Source organism: Orycteropus afer, unplaced genomic scaffold (assembly GCF_000298275.1).
Source record: "Orycteropus afer afer isolate SDZICR_OR568_19922 unplaced genomic scaffold, OryAfe1.0 scaffold00032, whole genome shotgun sequence".
In the NCBI taxonomy this organism is placed as follows: domain Eukaryota; kingdom Metazoa; phylum Chordata; class Mammalia; order Tubulidentata; family Orycteropodidae; genus Orycteropus; species Orycteropus afer.
Window position 1 is genome coordinate 18,059,621 of NW_006921619.1, and position 12,742 is coordinate 18,072,362.

At 36.4% G+C, this 12,742-nt stretch overlaps 1 protein-coding gene across 1 annotated transcript in view; it reads left to right on the forward strand.

Annotated features, from left to right (window-relative positions):
* The window catches only part of CCDC50 (coiled-coil domain containing 50), a 104,985-nt gene extending 96,113 nt beyond the window's left edge, over positions 1–8,872 (forward strand). Inside the window, exons 12-13 of the mRNA XM_042780289.1 lie at positions 6,924–7,024; positions 8,853–8,872. Coding sequence (XP_042636223.1) covers positions 6,924–7,024; positions 8,853–8,872 — 121 coding nt within the window. The remainder of the gene's footprint in view (positions 1–6,923; positions 7,025–8,852) is intronic.
* Positions 8,873–12,742: the final 3,870 nt, after the last annotated feature.

Consider the following 12,742-nt stretch of genomic DNA (forward strand, 5'->3'; position numbering starts at 1 on the left):
TCCCTATAATTTTTGTTGTTGTTGTTATTGTTGTATATTGCCATTGAGTCGGAATCGACTCAAAGCGACCCCTTACTTCCATAGAGATACCGCCTCGGAAACCCAAGAAGGGGTCGCTATGAGTAGGATCCAACTCGACGGCAGTGAGTTTATCACTGTAGAAGTAGATTGCCCAATCTTCTTTCCAAGGAGTGGATGGTGGGTTTGAACTGCCAGCCTTCTGGTTAGTAGTCAAATGCTTTAAGCACTATGCCACCAGAGTTGCTTTCTGTTATTTTTCAGGAGAAAATATAATTGGAATAGAAGAGAAGAGGACACTAAATTGAAAAAGACCAAAGTTATGTTAAATCTAACATTTGAAAACTGAATTATTAAAACCTTGAATTTAGGTCTTGAAATCATTAACAAGATAATAATTAATTCTTAAAATGGAAGTTTTCTCTCAAATAACGCACACTGTTGTTGCCACTCACTGCCACGTTGAAGCCACCAGACTTCCTTAGTTGATGTTAATATACTTAGTGTCCTTAAAAAGTCATCTTCTGCTAAACTTATGGGTTTTCAGAAGACAAAGAAATATCCATCAGAACATTACATCAGGTTTGGATTTGCTCTGAAGACAATAGTATAGTGTCTGTAACCGAAGAAAAAACAAATTCACTACCGTCAAGTCAGATCTGACTCATAGCGACCCCTCCTTGGGTTTCTGAGGTGGTATCACTATAAGTAGGTTGCCTAACCTTCTTTCCGAGGAGTGGCTGGTGGGTTTGAACCACCAGCCTTCTGGTTAGCAGTCAAGTGCCTTAAGTACTATGCCACCAGAGCTCCTATTGTATCTCTAGTTACATAAAATCGATTCCTCTTGTAGCTATTTGTTAAGCACATGCTGCACATTTGTTAAAGGTGACTTTAGAACTCTATAGTTTTATTGACATCCTTACAGTATCCAAATAAAGTAAGAAGCTATTAATCTGCTCTCAGGAGGTCTGGTGGGATAGCAGTTAAGGCATTTGGCTGCTAACCAGAAGGTTGGCAGTTCAAACTCACCAGCTGCTCTACAGGAGGAAAATCAGGCAGTCTACTTCCGTGAAGGTTTACAGTCTTAGAAACCCAGTGGGGGTTGCTGTGAGTTGGAATCAACTCAGTGGCAGTGGGTTTGGTGTTTTTTTAATCTGTTCTCAGTAGGTAAATAAGTGTGCTATTATGCTGTTTTTTTTTTTTTTTTTAGTAAGTGAATTCAAATAATTTTTAGGATTATTTTGTAATCTTCAAAGTTTTTCAGCTCTTTGGACCACTAATAAACTTGGACTGCTGATATTATAGAACTTCTAGAATGGTATTTAAAAGGCTTATTAGAGTTGAAACCAAGTTTCTGTACTGTAATAGGTGTGCTAAAATATTTAGTGTATTAAAAGGATGAATAATCAAATGATCCTATATTAAAAGTGGCTGTTATCAATGAGATAGTAAAATGTGACTGACTTTCAGCTGGTTGAACAGAAGTCTCTTTTGGCTTGAGAGGAACACTTTTCTTTAAATAATACCTCCAGAAAAATTGTATATATGATAAAAGCAAATACAATTTTTATGAAAAATTTTCATAGTTTAAAATTAAAGCCTATGAAATTATGGATATCCTGTACAACTAACATCAGCATGTTAGCTTTTTGGATAGTATCTATGATTCTCTTTTTTACAGTTAATCATGGTTTAGGGGTTTAGTTAACCATTTGCAGAGAGGATTTTAAGGAGAGATGGTTTTAAGAATTGAACTATGTGGAGCTTCTTAGGCCAGGTTCTTTGTTCAATTTACTTCAGTGTAGTAGAGGAGAAACAAATCCTTATGCAGAGCTTATACCATTCATAGTCAACAATCCAATTTCTTCACTTAATAAAATATCTTCTACTCTTTCTAAGGAAAGAGAGAACTAGTTGGCAATCTGAATTAACTCTGCTGTTATGTGCCGTCTAGTCAGTTCTGACTCATAGCGACCCTGTGAATATCAGAACAAAACACTGCTCAGTTCTGTGCCAACCTCACAGTCATTACTGTGTTTAAGCCCACTGTGTCACTCCATCTCATTGAGGCTCTTCCTCTTTTTTTACTGTCCTTCTCCAGGCACTGGTCCCTCCTGATAACGTGACCAAAGTATGTGAGATGAAGTGTCACCATCCTTGCTTCTAAGGAGCATTCTTGCTGCACTTCGTAGAAACAGATTATGTTTTTTTGGCAGCCCGTGATATATTCAGTACTCTTTGCTAAGGCCATAATTCAGAGGCATAAGATTTTCTTTGGTTTTTCTTACTCATTGTCCAGCTTTTGCATGCATATGAGACAATTGAAAATAACCATGGCTTGGGTCTGGAGCATCTAGTTGTCTTGATCTTTAACACTTTAAAAGACTTGCCCAGTTGCAGTACATCATTTGATTTCTTGACTGCTGCCTCCATGGGTGTTGATTGTGGATCCAATAAAAATGAAATCCTTGACAACATCATCTTTTCTCCATTTATCAAGAAGTTGCTTATTCTCAACATTTGTAATTGGAAAAAGTTTCAACCTAAGTACCAAATTATTTTATCTATTGAATTATGTATGCTGGTAATACTGCTTGGTATTTTACTTTCATTTTTTGTTTAGAAAAATTTTGTAAATCTTGTTCAGTTCCTATAACAGTCTTACAAATATGAAATACATTTATCTCTACTTAATCATCACATATTTATTGAGCACCCTAATGAGTACTCAGAGCGGGGATAAACAGCACTTCACAAGAAAGAACTGTTTCCTGCTCTCAGAAAGTCTATAATCTAAACAAATAATTATACAAATAACTATTACAATCATGTTAAGTGGTATGGGTGAAAAGTACATGCAGCTACAAAAGCTTATGTAGACACTTAACCTAGTCTGGGTGTCTTTGGAAGACTCTTTGAAGAAGTAACTTTATAATTGAATAATGAAGGCTATTTAGCTATTTCTTCAACATAAAGATGCATTTCACTTCATAAGAACAGTGAGAATCGGGCAATTCTAATACTTCAAAAACTATTGAACATCTTTTGGTTAAGAAGATTTTTTCATTTTTATATATGAATACCCTTATTTTGAAGTAACTGTTCCCAAGCCAAAAAAAAACAAAAAAACTCACTGCCTTTGAGTCGATTGCGATTCATAGCGACTCCTTGGGTTTTCCAAGGCAACCATCTCTATGGGAGCTCTGGTAGCATAGTGCTTAAGGCACTTGACTGCTAACCAGAAGGCTGGCGGTTCAAACCCACCAGCCACTCCTTGGAAGGAAGGTTGGGCGATCTACTTCCGTAGTGATACTGCCTCGGAAACCCAAGGAAGGGTTGCTGTGAGTCGGTCCGACTCAATGGCAAATAACAACAACAACATCTCTATGGAAGTAGATTGCCCAATCTTCCTTCCAAGGAGTGGCTGATGGGTTTGAGCCACTAGCCTTCTGGTTAGCAGTCAAAAGCCTTAGGCACTATGCCACCAGAGCTCCTCCCAGCTGTCTCCACAGCAACAAAATAATTTTGTAGGACTCCTAGAAGCAATTAAGCTAAAATGTGTTCTCTATGTCACCAAAAACTACACAAAACAGCATATCAAGAGAACTGAGGCATTTCAGGTTGATTTGTATATCCTTATGTGGATCCTAGAGAGTTGCTTGGTATCCTGTGTTCTGTTTTGTTACTTTACCATCCTTTTCCTTGATACTGAGTTGGTGGGGAAACATTAACCGTGATTTTTTTTTTTTTAGAATCCTGCTCAGCTTTTGTCTTTCTGGTTTTTGATATATTAGGATAATCTGATTTTTACTGTTGAGAAAGCCTTCCCAATACACACGGTTTAGGTTAAGTGTCCACTTCTGTTCTTATAAGAGCTTTTGTCTTTCTGAGTTTTGATAGCCCGGTGAAGCCAGTGAAAGAGTAAGGAATCGACTCTGCTGCCCTGATGGTTACCAACCCTGTGTCCTTGTGCCTATGTTACTTCTTTAGCCACCTGATTTTTTTAAGGCTAAATTTCTTGATTTTAGAATCAGATTGTTATGCTTCAACTCTCCCTACCGGTCTTTGGTACTTTTTAAAGTAAAATCAAAAATGTTAGTTAATAATTAAAGAAAAATACTGCATTTATATATTTAATTTCTAACATTTTGTAGCACGTTTCAAAGAGGAAAACAAGAAAAATGCCACACTACTTGTTATGCTCACCTTAATTATATATGTATAAAAATGCATGAAAATATAAAAATATATGCCCATATACCATTTGAAAGTACTGGCCTATAACACTGTGTTGGGGGGAGATGTTGCTCCTGATAAAAATAATGCACCTAAGTAGCAGAGCATGTATAGTAGTAAATAGCACTGGATTTGATGTCCAGTAGAGTTGAGCTTTGACAGTTAGGATCTTTGTAAACTTGGGTAGATCGTATACCTTATATAATCTAATCCTAAAATAATCTTATGATAGCAGCCATGCAGACTTCTCTTCAGAGGTTAATCAGATAATCTATATAAAGCTCATAGCACAGTCCTCAATATATGTGTGTGGATCTATCTATCTATATCTATCTATCTATCTGTCTGTCTGTCTGTCTCTCAATCAGCCAACAAAACCTACTGGCATCGACTTGATTCCAACTCATAGCAACTGCTGTTGGGTTTCCAAGGAGGTGAATCTTTACAGAAGTAGATTGCCTCATCTTCCTTCTGCTGAGTGGCTGGTGGGTTTGAACCACTTATCTTCTGCTTAGCAGTCAATGCCTTAGGCACTGTGCCACCAGAGCTCCTTTATATGTGTGTGTGTGTGTGTGTATTTGTTATTGTTGTTATATGCTGTTGGACCTGACTCATAGCGACCCCTCCTTGGGTTTCCAAGGCAATGTCACTACAGAAGTAGATTGCCCAACCTTCGGTCTGAGGAGTGGCTGGTGGGTTTGAACTGCCAGCCTTCTGGTTAGCAGTCAAGTGCCTTAGGCACTATGCTACTAAAGCTCCCATCTATCTATCTATCTGTCTATCTATCTATCTATCTATATGTATGTGTATATATATATATATATATATATATATATATATACACACACACACACACACACCCAAACCAACTCACTGTCGTCAAGTTGGATCCAACTCATAATGACCCCTCCCTGGGTTTCCAAGGCAGTATCACTATCACAACATCACTATGGAAGGAGATTGCCCAATCTTCCTTCCAAGGAGTGGCTGGTAGGTTTGAACCTCCAGCCTCCTGGTTAGTAGTCAAATGCCTAGGTACTATGTCACCAGAGCTCCCTCAGATCCACCAGCCACTCTTCAGAAGGAAGTCTGGTCAATCTACTTCCATTGAGATACCACCTTAGAAATCACTATGAATTGAATCGACTCCACAGCAGTAAAGATATGCACACATACACACACGTGTGTGTGTGTATATATATATATACGTGTATGTATATGTATGTATATATATGGGTCACTGAGTCGGATCCGACTCTGTGGCAGTGAGTTTAGTTTTTTTGGTGATACACACACACACACACACACATAAACCCACTGCCATCAAGTTGGATCCAACTCATAGCAACCCCTCCTTGGGTTTCCGGGGCAGTATCACTACAGAAGTAGATCGCCCAACCTTCCTTCTGAGGAGTATCTGGTGGGTATATACATGTACATATATACATATATATATATGCACATGTACGTGTGTGTGTGTTTATATCCTATGTGGACTGCTTCTGGATGTTGAATACCTAGGGAGAGATTTCATTACTTGGGAGCAAACAAAACATTGAGAAATTTGAAAACATTTGCCTTTACTCCTTTATGACAAAGGCCATTGTACCAAGTCACCATAACTTTCTAAACCTCAGAACACTTATCTTTTAGATTATGTATATAATTACACAGACTATTCTACGACAGGCTTATATGTGTGACAAACCTCTTACACCTCATCTGGTTCCACACTGCAGTGTTAAATGTGAGTACACCTTTAGGAAACAGCAACAGAGAAGTGAAGCACTTGTGAGGTTATGTTTTCCATCTTCATCAATGCCAAATGTTTGCAGAAATCTGTGTTAAGTGATTAAAATGATAAAACATTTGGAGTAAAATTTTTCCAGTGTTTTTTTTATTTTATTTTTCACTGCCTTTTATGTGAAAAATTACTGATGTATTACTGCCCTTTCCATCACTGAAGAACTGCTTTGCCACCTAGTGGATAAAGAACGTCGCTCATCACAAAATTGTGTATGTTGTTGACCAAAGACCCACTCTTCCTGCTGCTCTTACTCATTTCTTTTCTTCCTTCTTTCCTTCCGTTCTTCATCCTTTTCCCTTCTTCACTTTTGCTTAAAAGTTACATTCTCTTCTATCCTTTCCTTTCTTCTTTGTTTTTCTTGGTAAAACCTAGCAAAATAAATTTCTTACTGATTTCCTTAATCTTTGTTTCTCCAGCCCTTACCACAATGCTTAACATGAATTAGGTGTTAAGAAAATAGTTTTTTTTTTTTTTAATTGAATTACATATATCATAATAAAGGAGCTCTGGTGGTGTACGGGGTAAGGCTTTTTGGCTACTAATCAGGGTCAGTTGTTCAAACTCACCAGCTATCCCGTGAGAGGAAGATGAGGCAGTCTAATTCCGTAAAGATTTATAGCCTTGGATGCCCAGTGGGGTTCTCTATGAGTTAGAATCGAGTTGATGGCAGAGGTTTTTTGGAGATTTTAACAAAAAAGCAACAAGATACAATAATTTATCAAAGGTGGTGCACCTGGCTAGGAACAAATTCTAAAGCATTCCGGCTTTGCATTTCTGTAGAAAATGTTGTTAACGTGTTCCAAGGAAAGATGGAATTGTAAACACTGTTAGAATATCTTTTTAAATTCTGGTTTTCCTTCAGGCCTCCACCCCCTGCCATGACAGATGCTGAAGATTACACTCACTTTACAAACCAGCATAGTGCCACACGTCATTTCTCAAAATCAGAATCCTCTCATAAAGGTAAGATCATATATAGTCATGTTTGATGATCTTTGTTATCTTTGTGCTATGGTGAAAAAAATCAAATGCTGTCTTAAAGATCATTAGAGTAGAAAAATGTTATCCTTCCTTTCAGCAGATTCTTAATCTTCATCCTTCTTCCTACCCTTCAAAAAATTAAAAAACCAGAAAACAAAGTAAAGTAAAACAAAACACTTTAAACTGAATGCAAGATTGTCAGTGTATTTGCATTTTACTCTGTAAAGATTCTTAAAGGGGGATTGTGACATACACATTTCACCTTACCCCCGCAAAATATTTAGAACCACTGGGCCACTTTTTCTATATTACTGGTTCTTGTTTCCCATCTCTCATGACTGTGTTAATTAGATAAACACACACACGCAGCACACACATCACATAAAACTTTTGTACAAAATAAAAATGGGATAAGGAAAATATGGAGATCTAATTGGACCAGATCTTTAATATAGGAGAAAAAGTTGGTCAGTAGCTACTCTTCTAAAGATAGGCATTTGCTATGTGTATTTTTAGGACAGTCATAAATGAAAAAAATGCAAAAGTAGCTTCTTACATTAGTTTCCCTATTTAAAAAATAGAGATGATGCAAATAATAAGTATCAGGGTTGTGAGGCAGCATTAAATAAGATACAAAATGTAAAAGTGGTTTGCAGATTGAAGTGGACTTTACAAATATTATGGTTTACTAATTAATGAAGTTTATTTGTTGTTACGGTTTTTGAAGATTCCTTAGGAGAAATATTTTATAATCCTTTCCCAGATCTAATAATAGTCTTTCCAAATTCCTTTCAATGCCTTTTTCTGCCATTGTTTAAAAATGTTAATGCACATTGTCACTTCAAACTAGTTACATTAGAACTTTGGGTACGTGGTGCCAGGCATTGGTATAATTTCCCCTTCCTCGCCGTCCTTCCTCCCATGATTCTCAAGTTCACCAATGTTAAGAATAAGACAATGGACAGAATTGAAAACATGGGATTAATTGGTTGTCACGAATGGTTTACCAAAACAGCCCACCCATCACAATTTCCATCATTTTCACCATCTTCATTTGACTGGAGGCAGAGGTTCAAACCACTTCTTCCTTGTTCAATCATGCCTGAGAAAGTGAAACCAGAACAGGCTTGAATTTTTAAAATTTCGGTGAACCAGAACGATAACCAAAACGGGAAAAATTACAGGTTGAAGCCTTGCTAGCCATGTAATTTCCTTTGAGAAAATGGGGAGTGTTCGCACTGCATAACAACCATATCTCTTACTTGCTGGATTTTGAGCAGAGCTGGAAATGGCAGTGTCCAGCTCAAAGGTGGAAGCCAGACCCGCCGCCTTGAATGTGTGTCACCCTCCACAGACCTGCTAGTAGTCCAGTCTCATGCGTCAGGCTCCTGAAAGGGCTCATTATACCTCTTCCAAGTCTCCCAGTTTTTCCGTCCTGGTTATCATTTTGGATCACCAAATTTTAAAAATTTGCTATCTGTTCTGGTTTCACTTTGTCATACATGACTAAACCACTTTGAACCATTATGAAGCCCTGACTGGAAGTAGCTCATATTTCACTGTCTCAAACTATGCATACCTTGCTTTGTGGTAGGTTTCTTGACATACATTTGATATATAATATTATTAAAATAAAAGACTGATCCTGTATATAAGTATTTTACAATCAAGAGTTAAGAAAACAGGAAGCACTTGAAAAATGTAAAAATAAAGATAAATTACTTAGGTAGAAAAATTATCTAAGACAGTTTAAAGATTTTTCCTTAATTATTTGTTTTCTTGTGTTTTCTTTTTCTCCTTCCTTCCCCAGGTTTCCACTACAAGCAGTAAAAACCTCGGATTCTGCCTTGAAATTTCAGACTCACTGTAGCAAATATTAGTAGATGATACAGATTGCATTCTGCATTTATTTTTTCCTCATATATTTGCATTCCTAGGTTTTATCCTCAAGTGTTTTTCTGACCACAAATAATTTTAATTCATTTCAAATGCCTTGGTTATTCCTGATCACTTGGGCAGTGCAAGAAAATCTAGCTTCTGAATACTGGCCACCTTTGTGCTTTATATCTATCCTGGGATATGGTGTCTGGGAGCTCTAAAAGATGCCACTTTTGTTAGAGTTGGAGTATTGGATTTTAGGGACTACGCTTTAATACAGCAAGCAATTAGAACTTTATGAAGAATGGTCAAAATAAAGTATGTTTGGATGCAATGCATAAACAATAAAAGAAAGCTTTTTTTGGTGCATTAGCGTTTATATTGAAGGACAGAGCCTTTTGGTTTTTGTACTCTTGAGGAAAAGGAAAAAAAAAAATAACCATAAAGTATTAAAAAAAAAAAAACATTAAAAAACAAAAAAACACCTGGAGTAGTTGAATTATGTTATTCTGACTACATGGACTGTGGAGGTTTTGCATATCCTTCTAAGTCCTCCCAGAAAAATGGGTCTAGATGTCATTCTCTAACAGTTTCTCTGCTGTTATTTCCCAAATAGGCTTCCTGATGCCTCTGGGCATTGGGCCATTTATTAGTATTTATTGCCAAAATTTAACTCTATGGAAGTTTAACTGATAACTATGCAAAGTCAACTGAAAATGAAAAACTATGCCTTCTCTTGTTTGTACTTACGGAGCAAGGAGAAATGGGATTTGGTAGAATGTAAGTGATGATGCCCTGGGTCACCCTGGACCACAGGTGGATGTTATCCTCTTGCTTGAAAGACATACTATATTTTTGGCCACCTTTCAAAAATGTTTGCTCACCTGTTCGTAAGTAGAGTAATTCAACATGAGGTTAAAGTTAATAAAGTGGTTCTTTAGCCAAGAGTTTTGTTCTATATATTTGTTAATGATACATGGGTATTAGATTTCTTTCTACAAGACCTTTAAGGCTGCCCTTTTATAAGAAATATAGAATCTTTGTTTAGTTGCTAACCTCATGGAGATGCTTATTTTCCTGTACTACTTATTTAACATACATAGCAACCAAATGTAAGATAAATCCCTTCAGCTGATTTGCTTTTAGCTTTCATTGTTTACATCTGATATTTTTGGTATTTCAGTATGGTTTTCAGTTAGGAAAGAAACATAGGTGACTAGGGAGAATGTTGTTAATCCCTTCTCTTCCTACTGGGAACCCATTTGGAATAGTTTCTCTGAGTATATTTGGACTTCTCATTTTGGAGAAAGATATTTGGTTTCCATCATGTTTTGAATCCTATGAACTTGGGTGAAATGGCATCTAAGAGTTAAATTTTGGGGAAATGCTAATCTAGAAGAAACAAGATCCTAAAAATAAAAGACTTTGAAAGGCTACAGTGAAATTAATGATGAAAAACCTGTATCTGAATTGAAAGGAGGAACAAAATGGAGGATGGAGGCCACAGCCTTAAGTCAAATTCCAGGGGCCGGTATCAGTACCCAAAGCTCAGGCCGTGGGGACTTACAGTAATGCTATATTTTTCTTTGCCTGCCTTGTGATTTTTAACAGTTTTTATGGTAGTTGTAAAGGAAAAAAAAAAATGCAGTGTATTTTTATTTCATAATTAGGCAAATGGGCAACGTCATTTGCAATATTTTTATTTTATAAATGTTTATTTTTCTATCTTATAGACTGATCTGTTTTACATAAAAAAAAAGTTCTGCATTTCTCTTGCCTCTCACGTTCTTCATCCTACCATATTTATTACTGTACAATGTTAACTGAAGATATTTTGTTCAAAAATTATCAGACCACTTAATACTTAACAGAAAGTAGTATTTCAGCTGTCTTAGTGAGTTTCTGACCAAAGGTGGTATTTCCCTTGTGGCATCCAGTTCAACATTTGTGTTGAGAATTTGGTTGTTAACTTTTTTTTAGACTTTCAAAATACTAGTTTTTGATTTTTTTAAAAAAGTAAACACGTTTTAAAGAGTATCGCAGCAATTATTTCCCTGTGAATGAGGAGACAAAACTCAAACTCAGCCAGTTAAATCTTGTGTTTTCTCATCAATATAATGGAGTAATTATCTTTGAGGCTGTAAAAGTAACTAACAATTGTATTTTAATGAACTGCTAATCACTCTTCACTGTTTGCTTTTTAGTTTGTCTGGTTTATATAAATGTCAAGGTGTTTGCTATGTTACTGTTGTGTTGCTGAAACACTGCAGTTAGTTTTCAGGCCCACAATGTTGTATGCTTTCTTGTTTTGATGTAAACCAATGTGCCTGGCCTCTGAAATAATTTCTATTTCTGTACCTCTTTTCCATGGAGGCCAGGCCTCATTAACACCTTATATTCCTGAAATGAGCACAATGTGTTATGTTGCCTTAAGATGAGGCTCCTTGACCTGTACACCTTCCCTTTTTCTTCCTTTAACTTTTGTAAGTTACTGCCTGAAAGGAAGGTTAGATAAAGTCAGATGAAATGTTCTGGCTTTAAAAAGAAAAAAAAGAGAGACTAATGTTCCAACCATTGTTAAACATTTATTAAATGACTAGACAGCTGGCATGCATGCTTTAAAAGAACATTGAGATATTTAGAAAGTAACTGTCAAACCATTGAATTATTGTGTCTCATAAACAAAAGTGCAATTTGTATGATTTTTTATCATAATCGAAGCATCTAAATGAGAAAAATTACATTTATATGCTCTCAGGAAGAAAACCTTTTTCAGAATGGCAGTGGCCAGTTGGATTTAGATATTCCAAAATATGTGACCCTGGGCCTTGTGTAACACTGAACTCACTCTAGAAAATTCTAAATGTGACCTGTTGCCCCTTTATTCCCCTCCTGTACCCTGCAGCGGAGCTGCATGGTGAATAAATTCATTGCTGATAGTTGTCCACCCCTTTTCCTCAGTGTAAAGAAAGCTTAGTATAAAATAATTTACTTTTAACTGAGAGTTATTTTTCTTTAATACTGTCAAAATTTTCTCTTGTGCCAAATTGTTCCTTAGAAACACCTGATGTTATATGGTGCATTCATTCAGTTTACCACGTAACTGGTTAACTTTTTAGAGCCTTGGTATTTAATGAGTGTTGCCTCTTATAAAAATCTCTTTGGGGAATACAAAGATTATTCATTTATTCAATGATGCTTTTCTTGAAAGATGTCTGTGGTGATTGGCTGTAAGATCTTAAGCACAATAATAGAGTGAGATCCTTGTGTGAACAACTTTCTGAAGGGCAGAACCACAGAGTAGAGCATGTAGCCAGTTTTTTTGGGGGGAAAAACAGTATTTGTGTAGGGAATGTTAATATTAAAATGGCACAGTATTCAGTTAAATTTCACTGTACATCCTGTGTCATATTCTCATAACCTAGACTTTTTAGAAATAATTGTAAAAAATTAAAAACCTGATGTTCTGGCAAAAAGAAAAAAAAAAATTTAAGTAATTTGTCCCTAACTTATTGCTGTCAGAAAAGTGACTGTGTAATAGGGTCCTATTTTCTCCTCATATCTGGAGGTGCCTGTGAGTCTTAAGCCATATTTGCTTTTGTTACTATTGATAGTTTTTTGTTTTTTTTCTCTTAGCCCAAAATATGCAATGTGGGCAAGGAGAAGCAAACCGGAAACTGTCCTGATAATGCTGCCTGGGACACTATCATCTAAATTCTTGGTAGAAGAAGCTCTTATCCGTGATGATACATGTAAGACTAAAAAATAGTCAGAGGCTGTTGTTGCTGCTGGCATTTAACAACTGTCATTAGAAACGCTGAA